The following is a 13612-nucleotide window of genomic DNA, read 5'->3' as shown; positions in this document are numbered from 1 at the left end:
CAGCCTTTTTTATAATACCGTAGTTCTGAAAGAGCAGAACATTCTCAGTCTAGTGCCTGGAGGCTGTGCGGATCTGGATGGGGAGGAACAGGCTCAAGCTCAACCCTTCCAAGACTGAGTGGCTGTGGCTCCCGGCATCCCGATATAGTCAGTTGACTCCATCACTGACTATTGGGGGCGAGTCTTTGGCCCCCACAGAAAGGGCTCGCAATCTGGGAGTCGTCCTGGATATGCAGCTGTCCTTGGAAGAACATCTGATGGCTGTAACCAGGGGGACCTTTTGTCAGGTTCGCCTGATTCGCCAGTTGCGGCCCTTTCTTGATCGGGATTCCCTGTGCACAGTCACTCATGCCCTCGTCACCTCTCACCTTGACTACTGCAAAGCTCTCTACATGGGGCTCCCCTTGAAGAGCACCCGGAGGTTCCAACTGGTCCAGAACGCAGCAGCGCAGGTAGTGACGGGAGCAGCATGGCGCTCCCATGTAACACCGCTCCTGCGCGAGCTGCCCTGGCTCCCGGTGGTCTTCCGGGTGCGCTTCAAGGTGTTGGTTATCACCTTTAAAGTGCTCCATGGCATAGGGCCTAGCTATCTTCGAGACTGCCTGCTGCTACCGACGACCTCCCAGCGACCCGTGCGCTCCCACAGAGAGGCCTCCTCAGGGTGCCATCAGCCAAACAATGTAGGCTGGTGACCCCCAGGGGGAGAGCCTTCTCTGTGGGGGCACCTACCCTCTGGAATCAGTTGCCCCCAGAGATAAGGAGAATCCAAGACCTCAGTGCCTTCCGCTGTGCCCTTAAAACCCACTTTTTCCACCAAGCCGGGCTGGTTTAAGAAGAAATTTTTAAAAGTTTTAAATGGGTTTGTGATTTTTAATTTTTGGGCCAAATTTATATATAAATGTTTTTTAATATTTGTATTTCATGTTCTTAATTCTGGCTGTACCCCGCCCTGAGTCCTCAGGGAGAAGGGCGGTATATAAATTGGAAATAAAATAAAAATAAAAATAATAATGACTTCCAGTTATGATGGTTATCAGCCAATCGCATGCAAAGCGCGTGCACGAAGCAAACCGGTGGTAACACTGGTTAGAACCCACCGCTGGCTCAATTTTGATCATAAACTGAGGACTACCTGCAGATGTACAAGCAAGGTGAAGAACGGAACAAATACCTGGGCAGTATCTTTTCAAACTGAATGTGTTACCAGTATCATTGCCTGGATATATTGCCTGGTTATGGTTCTCCATCTGCTAGGATTGAATCAGGCAGAAGTCTGACAAGTTCATAAACACTGAATTTAATTTCAAAAGGGGTAGAAGTGGAACCAATCCCCAAGAGAACAGTGGTTCAGGTCTCATGCTATATTTACTTGTGAGGAAGAGGAAAATCCCACTTCCCAAACAAGCAGATTGTTGAGGGAGGGACAGCTTTTTACTAAATGTAATACTTCTTCCACATGCCAGCCACCCTTTCTCCTTGCTATATATCCACTTCATTTTGTAATGTTCTTTCTTCTTCCCAAAGGGCATCCAGACCGCCACTTTAATGTACTTTCTTTCAGTCTCTAAAGCAAATCAAGTCTGTCCTAGGAGCCAATCTCAATTCTGCCTCAATAGGCACCAGTAGGCAAGTAACTAGTATCCGAATTTACATGTAGTTGCCCCTCTCCCCAGTGTTGCTACTCCCCAATTGCTGGTTAGGAAAAATGGGCATCATCTCTATTTTATGGATAATGATGGGATGGAATGATAGTGATGGTCTTACTGTAGGTTTCTTAAAAACACTACTTTGCACTCCTTATCCACTGCATGGATTATTTGTAATGTGTGATCTGGGATGATGGCATCTGCAGAATAAAACATCAGTTACCTGATTTGTGTGGATCAGTTACTGCAGAGGATGGGGTAGCAGGTAGACATTTACAGTGTGGGTGGTGTAATGGACCATATTCTTTATATTATCCCCTCCCAGAATCCCAATGTGATTTGCCTTCACATAATCTGGAAGATTTGGGAGGGGAGAACATGACTGAAGCCTTCTGTAGTCTTTTTCTAGTTTCTAGCAGGCTTGTAAGTAGGTCAGACTCAGGACAACACTGGCAGAATAAAGTGTTTTTTCAACTTTAGGTAGCACAGTCTTGGCAACAGTAAACATACAATTGGGTTACTATAGATTTTATTACTTAAGATATCTCCTGATGTCTTGCACTATAATTTCATAAATCTAATCAGATATTAATTTTACTGGGTGTAATTGGATTTTCCAAGTCTTGTGATGCAGACTAAATTAGATTTTCACCATCAGATTTTTCCACTGCATTCTACTAATGTTCCTAAATAAAACAATTTGGAAACTTAACACATTTGTCTTATTATTTTGGAAACTTAACAGATATAATACTGCATTAATTGACAAATCCAATCACCTAACTCTTGGTGTTTATCTTAAACAATGATCAATCAAATGCTCCACTGAAGGTTTGTAAGCAGGACAAAGATAACTTAAGCCTGATTGCTTGTCCAGCATCTTGTCATGGGGGAAAAATAGTAGTATTGAGATTCTATTATGAAACCAAAGTTACCTAGGCTGTATGCATTATAAACTGACTTATCCTCTACTCCATGCTGATTAATAACAAGGAAATATTTATCTTCCTTTTTGTCAAACAGCAGAATTGGAATTATTATTCATTATACCGGTAATAAAATCAGGGAAAGCATACCAAACATGGCTTCTGGGATTCTTTCCAATTCCTTAAAAAGAGCTTTACTCTTGATTAAGTTAGAAGAGGAAGAGACCATAAACGTTGGGGCAACGTTGCATTTCACTGTCCAAGTCTCTTTCACAGGGTGGAGAGGTGTTTATTATTTATTTATTATCTGTGTTCCCGGCTGGACCAAACCCAATATCAAGTTTGATCTTTCTTCTGCCAGCTTTTCTCTTTACCCAAAATCTAGTTTATTTCTGCTCTGTCCTGATGGTCCTGACTTTCCTTACATGATTTCTCTGTAACATTCTTATCGTGTTGGAAAGAGTAATAAAAGTAATGTAACCATTTTTAACTTCTTGCTATCTTGGTGAAAACTAGCGGCTATTGAGAAGAGGCAATTGGCATTTGATTATGCCAGATACCGACCTGATATGCCATCAGGTCGGTATCTGGCATCCTGTTGTTGGAAGGAAAAAGTAGCCTTTCCCTTTAAGGATTGTTGGAAGGCAGAGCTTTCCCTTCTTAAATTCAAAACTCCCGGCTGGGAGATTACTTCGCCAATGATTGGAGGTCAGCTGCTTGAGAGCAGAATTAGTTTATTGTTTATAGGAAGGCAGGCAAGAAACAAATACAAGCACAGCGTTCCGAAGCTAGCCTGTTTGAACTGTAAGAGTAACCCTTTTTTATATCCTAAAACGTCTTTTGATTTTCTATGTGACCCTTTAAAGTCTTTTGAAATTCTTTTGATTTGGCATGTGAATCCTTTGATTTGTGTGTGTGATTGTTTTATGGTGTTGAAATCCCTTTTTTGTTTGTGATTGGGTTCTTCCGTCCTGGATCTAGCAAATAAATAATTATTTTATAGTCCACTCTCTGTTTTTTCCAGCCCTCTGTAGTTGTTCGTTCCCTATAATTATTCAGCTTGCTATTTCTCTTTTCTCCTTTTTCTCATGTGTTTAAATTACTTTGGCTTGATTTCTTTTCCTTTTTGGGTGTTTGTTTTTCCTGTGTCCCATATCTGTTTGGATGTTGCAGGCCCCTGTAATTTTGTCCTTCCTTTGTTGTGGAAAATAGGGTGGCTTCAGCTTCTTAATGGCCCATTGATAAAGGTGGGGGCTGAAACTCTGCCTGAGTTTCTGCTTATTTCTTTTAGGGGAATTTCCCTGCTCTTTTAATATTGAGTTTCTCATATCTTCCAACACTGTTAAAACTCTCTTAAAAGTTAAGTCTCGGCAGACACCTAATGCTCCATTAACTCTTATGCAATACATACGAACTCTTTCATTTAACTATGTAAAAGAGAAAATGACATGGGTTGTTTACCATTTCTAGCTCTAGGGCTAGCCGCTTAACTTCGTAGAGGCAGAGTGAGCAACGCCGCTTAACTTCGTAGAGGCAGAGTGAGCAACTCTAATTTTTATCTCTAAGTCCCGTGTTTTCTCTGGGAATCGTGGAGGATTTGTTAAGCTCCGTGCCGAAAGTGCTAATATAAGGCCGGAGACTGAGCGTGCGACCCATTGTGCTTGCAATAGCAATAGCTCTTCCTGTTTTTGTGTTTGACTGGGAGATGCCGGAACGAGGCGACGATCAAGCTCCAGACTCGGTAAAAAAAAAATCAATGCATACAACTTCCAGATAGTCTGCATTGGATCGATGTGATTCAATGTTCTGGGTGTCACTCCGTCGTACCGTCCTATAAAATTGATTTCGAACACCTCATTACTATATATATTGAACAGCATAGCTAGGACATAGCTCCAAATTAAGAGCTTTTAAAAATCACCGGTGGTTACCAGGATTGGTTCGCTCTGTTTAATTCTCCAGTTGAGACTAAGTGAATCTTTAGGAATAATTGTGTTGCGTTGTGCTCAGTAGTAGTATTAAAGATAGCATAATTTGATGATTGGAAGCTAGTTTCCATGAAGCAAATCTATGCGGTCGCTAGAATTGAAAACGACTTGGTTGCTGCTAGTTTACAGTGAAAGCCCCTCTATAGTACAAATTCTGGAGGAGGAGGAGATGTGCTAGTTCATGTGCTTTTACTAGATCATATGGTAGTCCGAGTTCAAAGGAGACACGGTGTTGTCCACCTCTGGACCCGGAGTTGGCTGTGCAGTCCCAGTCTAGAAGTACAGACTCTGGCACAATTGGAACACTGGAAATCCATTGTTGTAGTAACTGTCGGTGTTATTCTATTATGCTGCTCACAGTTTTCAGTTTTTGACAATGCCTGTTTTCAAAACCATTGGAGGCTTCATTGGAGGCAGAGGACAGGGCTCCTCAGCTGCTGCAGTTTCTAGATCCTTCAGCTGGTGTCACAGTGGGATAGGGTTTAACAGATTAACAGAGTTGGAAGCAGTGGTTGGTTGCTGGATCAGGCGAACTGGTAGCGGTGGCAGTGGCAAGCTCTGCCCACCCAGCCAGACACTTCTGCGGAGAAGTGTTGCACGCACGTGCGAGCGCCCACAAGCAAACCGGTAGCGATGGGTTTTGAAACCCGCCCCTGGTTGGAAGGGACCTTGTAGGTCTTCTAGTCCAACCCCCCCCCCGTCCAAGCAGAGACCCTACACCAGTGATGGTTAACCTTTTCAGCACTGAGTGCCGAAACTGGACCACGTGCACCGGAGCACCGGAACCTGGAAGAAAGCAGCTGGCCAGCGCGCATGCACACGATGGAACCCGGAAGAGCAGCTGGAGATGGCATGTGAGAGGGCTCTGTGTGCCACCTCTGGCATGCATGCCAGAGGTTCACCATCATGGCCCTACACCATTTCTGACAAATGGTAGTCCAGTCTCTTCTTGAAAGCTTCCAGTGATGAAGCTCCCACAACTTCTGAAGGCAAGCTGTTCCATCGGTTGGTTGTTCTGTCAGAAAATTTCTCCTTATTTCTAGATTGAATCCAGTGGTGAAATCTAAAATTTGTTACTACCTGTTCTGTGGGCGTGGCTTGGTGGGGGGGTGTAATGTGACTGGGTGGGCGTGGCCTTTTTTTTTTTAACTTTTAAAACCATTTTTTCTACAACCTCTTCAGCGAAAAGGTTGTAAAAAAATGTTTTCAAAAGGCTCTGATGATCCCAGCTGAGTTGCCTGATCGGCAGAGGCTTTTTTCTTTTAAAAGCCTCTGCCAATCAGGCAACTCAGCTGGGATCGTCAGAGCCTTTTAAAAGCCTTTGACAATCCCAGCTGAGCCCTGCGATCGTCAGAGGCTTTTTTTTTTTTTTTAACTTTTAAAAGTATTTTTTTGGCCAAAGAGGTTGTAGAAAAAATGCTTTAAATTTTTTTTTAAAAAAAGCCTCTGATGATTGCACGGCTCAGCTGGTTATGGGGGAGGGCAGGGATTTTTGCTACCGATTCTCCGAACCACCCACCTCCATCGCTGCCGGATCAGCGATCCGGTCCAAACCGGGAGCATTTCACTCCTGATTGAATCTCTCATCGATCAGTTTCCATCCATTTGTGTGGTCAAACTCAAGATCTCTTCCTAGATTCTAGTACACCGTAGAGCAACTGGCGACACATATGGTAGTCATCTATTCCGATGGCATGTCCCACATATCTCATCTGACTTCTGTTAATCAGGGACTCAGTGCTGGTGGATCCACATGATCCAAAACTTCCAGGTCTGCCAAAGAATGCCAAGGATGAAACAGAGAGCATGCATGTGAAATTTCTCCAATTGTTTTGATTATTCCTTTCCTCCTATATGGATATAGGAAAATAGGATAACCACAGCTTTGTAGAGTTTTAGCTTTGTGGAGATATGGATGTGTTGGTTGAGCACTCTAGTACACAGCTGCCCCAGTGCCTGGTTAGCCTTGCTGATCCTGGAGTCAATTTCTTTGTTCAAAGACCCATTGTTTGAGCCAATGATTCCCAGGTATTTGAAGTTGTTTACATTTGTCAGCTGGGTTGTTGTTCATAGTGACCTCTGGTTCTACAAGTTTGGTATTTAGTATTTCAGTGTTATTTAGGCTGATACCAGGCGTAAGAGCATATCAGCATCTGATTGCTGTCTTTGTGCACGAGAGCACACAGTCATCCGCAAAGAAGGGTTCTTGAAAGACTGTGGCGGCATTCACCAGCAAAGGCCAAAAAGAGAGCCATCCAATCAGGACTGGGGCTAGCACATAATCCTGTTTCGTAAAAAAAGTGCCCTATCATTCTGTCATGTAATGGGATGAACATCACAAATTTCCATTTTCATAATGTCTCAGGATAATCCAGGAAACCTCCCTGTCTACAGTGTCAAATGCCTTTATCAGGCCAATAAAGTCAGCGTAAAGAGGCTTGTTCTGCTTGATGTACTTCTGCTGGATTTGCCTCACAATAGATAGCATGTCTGCTGTACTCCATTCTGGATGAAAGCCACACTCTACCCCTGGGACATTCCTTTCTGAGACAGGGGCAAGTCTGTTCAGGAAAATGCCAGCAAAGATTTTGCCTCTGATGGATAGCAGAGTGGATATGGATAGTGAGATACCTCTGAAATTTCTGCAGTCTGATTTGCTTCCCTTATTTTATAGTGAGCCACAGTGAGAGTATCAGGAAAGTCATAAGGGGTCTCTTTTGGGAACCAAAAGTCTTCTAACATGTCTTGGGATGCCTGCAAGGTATTTGGGTTTAGGGCTTGGTAGATTCTGTCTTGTTGTTTTATTTGAGCTCTTCTGCAAAAATTGCTTTCCTGATCTCTTCAGTAAAGAAAGGCAGGCTTTCGGTATCTAAGACTGGCAGCTGAGGAATCCGCTGTGTGACATCATGATAAACTGTGGACACTCTATTGAGTAAATTGGACAAGTGTTCAGGCCAGTGTTTTATCAGTTCTTCCTGGTCATTGATCAGACTTGATCTATCAGATGATAGCAAGAGGGTGCATTCTGATTTAGAAGTGATTTTATGGCAGTGAAGAACTGTGATGACATGCATGTCTGTATAGGCAAATATAAAAAATGTTCAAACTGGACCAAATCCCAGGTGATGGGTTTCTGACCCAACCTTTCCAGCCATATTGAGAGGAATGGAATTGTACTCACTAGTGCAGTGCTACCAAGACATTGTTTTGAGAGAAAACAAACATCACCTAAGTTTGTATGTATTGTGTTGTAAGCCACAGCACCACTGTAGTGATGCCACACTACTGTATGAAGTGTCTGCAATTTGGACAGAAGGAAGCCTAGGCTTTCAGATGAGTTGAAGTAAAGTGATTTAGAACAGTGTTTCTCAAACTTTACAACTTTAAGGTATGTGGACTTCAATTCCCATCCCCATGGCTGGCTGGGTAATTCTGGGAGTTAAAGTCCACACAGTTGCCAAGTTTGAGAAATATGGATTTAGAAGCATTCCCCTGGAGGGAACATTATACAAAACCAAGTCTGAGATGCGACCAGCATTTCAGTACAGATTTTCCTAATGGCAAATATATAAAGCTTTCTTAGCTTTCCTTAGGATTTTAGAGTCTCCAACACTATGTATTGGAACATTGGACACAAAGGGCCAAGGCAAAAAAAATGGTTGGATAATTGAAAGGAGAATTTCTTCAGATGGCTTCAATCATTTGAAGGTGATTTAAATAACAGAGACTCAAAATTCTGGAATCATCATTCCTAAATGTGCTTCAAGCAAAAGCTGAAACTTTATGTAAAAATAACCTCCAGCCTGTTTTAATATGTGGAACGGAAAACCAGGTTTTCTTTTCTGTCCATCAGTATGATCCCAAGTTTCAAGGAATCTTCTGACACACCTCTCCATGCTTGTGTGTTGCAATAAGGATGAAAAAAAATATCCTTGTGTTTAAAAGTTGTATACTCATTAGCCAGTCCCTTCCACCCAGCAAAGTTGCAGTGGAATGTCCATCTGTCCATTTTGGGAAATGTGCAAGAAGCATTAGGGTAAGATGTGTATCTGTTTCTTGATACATTCGTCTTTGCCTTGAATGGACAGAGAAGTTCACATAATGGCTGTGTGCCGTTCCTTACCCTGAAGGACCAAAAGTTTGGCATGTTTGGTTTAGGAAGTTATAAATGTAATTTTGTACAAAAAAAGAGAGATTCTTTATAACAGTGATGGCTAACCTTTTTGCCGGCGCGTGCCAAAAGCGGGGGGAGCATGGGGGGGTTGTGTGTACGTGTGCCCATACCCATAATTCAATGTGTCCCGCCCCCCGTGCATGCACAAGTGACACCCCCCCACGCTCCCCCCACTTTTGGCACGTGATGGCACAGTGGGCCCGTTTTTCGCCCTCCCCAGGCTCCAAGAAAACCTCTGGAGGCCAGAAACAGCCCGTTTGCTGATGTCCGGTGGGACTGAAAGTCCCGTTTTTTGCCTTCCCCAGGCTCCAGAGGCTTTCTAGGAGCCTGGGAAGGGCGAAAACAGACCTTTCCCATCCCCTTCAGAGGCCTTCTAGAAGCCAGAAACTGCCAGTTTTCCAACTTCCGGTGGGCCCAGAAGGCCTGAAAATCAGATGTGTGCGCTGGAGCTGAGCTAGGGCAACACTTCGTGCCCACTGATATCACTCCGCGTGCCACCTGTGGCACGTGTGCCATAGGTTTGCCACCACGGCTTTATAAATTCAAACTGCATGTACACGTTAGTGTTGAACCAAGCAGTAATTTTTCTTAGGGTTACTAGATTTTACTTGTGAACATTCAGAAGACCTATATAGTAGATGGCAGCACAAAGATATAAAAAACTTTAACTCTAGTCACTAACTAGATTTCTCTAGCCTAGATCTAGTAAATCCTATTTTATCCTTTTTGTATAAACATGCATATAATTTCTCCAGTTTAAAAAAGTGCTCAATAAAGTCAGGGTAACTTTTCCCGAGACCAAGTCAACCCCAGTTTTTATAGTTACTTTTTGATTCCTATGACTTGCTTTTTCCTCTTAATCATTTGATTTATGTATTGTTGTTTTTTATTCCAGTTAAAATATGCTGTGTCCTTTCTGTTCTGGAATACGAATGTTCATTTATAGCCTGCCACTTCTCTTTTAAAAACTGTTTATATTTCAACTCTTTTAATAGTAAGTATAATGTTTTCTCATTAAAAAGCGATAGAGTTGATTTCCCACTGCTTGAATTGCAATATAGAGAGACATTTGTCCCACTGAATGCTTAAAGTAACGAGAATTCATATTAAGAATGCATTTCTATATTGTTTAAAATCATTTCCCTGCTAGTCTAACAATGTTATCAGTGTCTTGTACAATATCAATAATAAATATGCATATACAGGTAGTCCTCGACTTACATCCACAATTGAACCCAAAATTTCTGTTGTTAAGTGAGTTTTGCCCCATTTTACGACCTCTCTTTCCACAGTTGTTAAGTGAATCACTGTAGTTGATAAGTTAGTAACCCGGTTGCTAAGTGAATCTGGCTTCCCCATTGACTTTGCTTGTCAGGAGGTCATAAAAGGGGATCACACGACCCTGGGACACAGCAACAGTCATAAATATGAACCATTTGCCAAGCATTTGAATTTTGATCACATAATCATGGGGATGCTGAAAAGGTCGTAACTGTGAAAAACGGTCATAAGTCACATTTTTCAGTGCCGTTATAACTTTGAACAGAACACTAAATGACCTGTTGTAAGTCAAGGACTACTTGTACAGCCAACAGCACTAGAGGTTTTCAATAGTATTTCCCTGTAATGTATCTCTGCAGCTTGTATACAAGATTCTTTGCCATTTTGGAGCCAGCAGCAGATTCTGTACAATCAAATAATGTTGAGTGGTTTGGAGAATTAAACACCGCCCCCCCCCCACACACACACCACAACCACCAATCTTCCACTGTGATTGAAACCAGAATAAAACTGGTGTTGGTTTTTGGAAACGCAGTAATTCTGCCGAACCCATGTGTGGTCATTTTCTGATTTCCAGAAGTTCTTGCCTCACTGATACCTTGCAATTTTTGAACTTCACTCAGACCACTGAGGAACCACTTAGGCTTGCTATAAACTAGTGTTTTGCAAACCTGGCAATTTTAAAATTCTTCCATTTCCAGCATATTGACTGGGGAATTCTGGGAGTTGAAGTCCATACATCTTAAAGTTGCCAGGTTTCAAAAACACTATTGTAAACCCAGTCAAGCTCTATCTTAACCTTGGAGTAAGAAAAGTAATAGTATTGCCTCTTCGGTCTATTCAAGTTGGCCACAGATTTGCATCTTGTGCTAAGTTATAAAATGGTTAGCTTGGTTTCATTTTAGTATGTGCTGTGAATCCAGCCATTATGGTTTTAGTGGGTTGTACAAACTTGCCCAGTGTTTTATTAAATGCACATTTATGAATCCAACCATCTTAGCCTTTTTTTTAAAAAATGCTGTTAAAAGTTATCTCTGTGCTAGAATTCAGCTATTCGGTGCATTTATAAAAAACTTACAATAAAAAGTTCTGTCTCATTTCTGAGTATACGATTAGGGAAACAGCCCCTTTTTATTAAAGTCATACATGAGTGTTTTCAGGGAAAATTCAATTCTACAATTTTATTTCATTGTATGAGGAAACTTTATAGAAATGGAAAGACAATCCCTTCTAACAATATATCCATTTCATTTTTAAGGTTACAGCAACATAGTAAGTGCAAAACATTCTTCTCTAATGGAGGAAGATGCTACTCCTCTTCTAATTCCTGTGGGAGGTGATGAAAATGATCTGGGAGTCCTTAATATTCAGTTCAACCCAGAAGATCTGAAAAGCAAAAGGTGAAAAGAAATGTTTAATTATAGGTTTCAATAGTAATATGGATAGATGGGGCGGGAGTTTAGCAGTATTCATCTTTTTTTAAAAAAAAATCTGGTTATATAATATTAATGTTATTTATTTCATTTTATGTTCCTTCATTATATCTTAATTTAAGTGTATGGTGATACCTTATACAGTATAGGGTAGCAACTATCTGTTCTATCTGGGTATCTGCTGAATGTAAAATACAATACAACCATTAATTGTTGCTTCCAACTTTCAAGCGGTGTGATGAGTTTACTAAATTAGCCCTAAGTGTCTGACTTCACACAAACAAACCGCACTTAGGTCTATATTATTTGTCTTCTAGTGGCTAATTTTCTAGGATTACATTGTCAAACCATATTTTAGCCTATTGCATTATGCATACTCGGTGAGTGACTGGGTTCCCTGTTCAACTTGAGCCAGGGTTTTAAAAACAATTTATTAAATAAATCCCATTTACTATGCTTGTAAGGCAGACTGTGATCTCTAATTGAAGTTAAATGCAATCTGAGCTTTCTGTCTCATTGATACAGCAAATAGCCACTATCGTCTACTCATTTAACCTAGATACTGTACACTCCACTGTCCTAAGATATAACGTGTATTAAATGAATCTAAGAAATAGCTAGAGTTCAATTAATATGGTAAACCTAACATCTTGATTGGAGAAGACAGTAATATGCAGGAAGGGAGTACAATATGGGTTTTTGCTGTTGTAACAATTTCCTAGTATATTGTGCAGACGCAGCCAATACCTGGATTTATATGTAATGTTTACCTGTAAAATTTACTAACCACAATAGCTACTTCATAAAACAGCTAAGTCATAAACCAAACAAACCACATTATAGCTTAATGACACCTGCGCACTGAGTGCAACATGTGTTGCACTCCCAGAATTTTTCAGAAGAGCAGCCTAGTTTGAGAAAAAGGATTCTGGTTTAAATAGCTATATTTAAATATAGTTAGTTCTGTGGAACTATTCTAGACTAAGAATGACTGCCTGGAGCTTGGCTTATTTCTAGGATGTGTATGGCCATAAATTGTAAATAGTCATCCCCTGGCTATGTTGTTAATTGTTTGTTGGTGTCCAGCTGCTATGTGTTTTTTTATTATGTATTTTATTTCTGGCTCCCTAGGTCACGTATGTGAGTTGGGCAGCTATATAAATTGAATAAATAAAAAGAATGCTATAGTTCTTAATTAAATGAAAAAAAATACTGTGATTATTGAATGGGAAGTCAGAAAAAGTAAAAACTTGATTTAAAAAAATCTTGTTAGTGCCTACACTTAAATATCTGAGAGATCTAGAGCTGAACTATATTTTACAACTTCATCATTATAATATCTGATCTCATGATTTTAAATCATTGTTAAAAATGTATGGAAACCCTAATTATAGTTTGAAAAATTATTAGGACCACCAATTTTCTTCGTCCTTATGATTATGTGCCATCAAGCCATTTTTGACTTCTAGCAATAACCTAGATTGTTGTTCTACTTGGCGATTTATCCTTAGCTTGGCCTTTCAGGTCTTCTAATGGTGCATCCATTACCACTGTAACTAAGTCTATCCATTTTGCTGCCGTTGTTTTCTCTGTCCTTCCATCTCTCCCAGCTTTGAGCTTTCTCCAGAGAGCTGGGTCATCAGATAATGTATCCGAAGCAGGATAATTTGAGGTTCATCCTTCGTGCCTTGAATGAGAATACTGGGTTGATTTATTCAATAATAGAGGTTTAAGGTTTCATATTAATCTGCAAGGTCCTGATCACCTTAGACCAGGGGCGTCAAACTCACATCGTCATGGTAGCATCACGTGATGTATCGGGACTTTTCCCCCCTTGCTAAACCGGGCATGGGTGTGGGCAGCGCACATCCAGCCTATGGGCTGGGAATTTGACAGCCCTGCCTTAGACCATCTTCCCTATAGGGAGTGTTTAAATGCACAAAAGCTCATTATGTGACAAATGACAACACAAGGGTCTAAAACCTTTACATTTGTATGTCATGACTTAAATTTATGCAACACAGTAAATCATGATGTGATTTGCTTGCTTGTGGACTAAAACAATATGTGAATCCAATTTATTTAGTAAACCACGGCTTTACAGTTTAACATAGGGTATGAACTTAGTCCATTGTCGTTAATAACAAAAACATTATTAAGGAAA

The 13612-nt window shown here is 40.9% G+C and overlaps 1 protein-coding gene across 9 annotated transcripts in view; it reads left to right on the top strand.

The window, feature by feature from the left end:
* The first annotated feature begins 3207 nt into the window (after positions 1-3207).
* SLC38A9 (solute carrier family 38 member 9) overlaps positions 3208-13612 on the top strand; it is a 47403-nt gene continuing 36998 nt past the window's right edge. The window contains exons 1-3 of one of the 9 annotated variants that reach the window (XM_034440885.3): positions 3208-3376; positions 9630-9728; positions 11274-11415. In XM_034440885.3, coding sequence (XP_034296776.2) covers positions 3271-3376; positions 9630-9728; positions 11274-11415 — 347 coding nt within the window. In that variant the 5' untranslated portion in view covers positions 3208-3270. Of the gene's footprint in view, positions 3377-4089; positions 4314-9629; positions 9729-11273; positions 11416-13612 lie in introns of those variants that run through there. The other 8 variants (XR_015732079.1, XM_087885672.1, XM_034440884.2 and 5 more) reach the window with 8 other exon arrangements.

The sequence above is a fragment of the Pantherophis guttatus genome, chromosome 2 (assembly GCF_059756535.1).
Source record: "Pantherophis guttatus breed Tessera chromosome 2, ASM5975653v1, whole genome shotgun sequence".
In the NCBI taxonomy this organism is placed as follows: Eukaryota; Metazoa; Chordata; class Lepidosauria; order Squamata; family Colubridae; genus Pantherophis; species Pantherophis guttatus.
The sequence above is the reverse complement of the archived record's forward strand: the minus strand, read 5'-3'. Positions and strand labels throughout refer to the sequence as shown.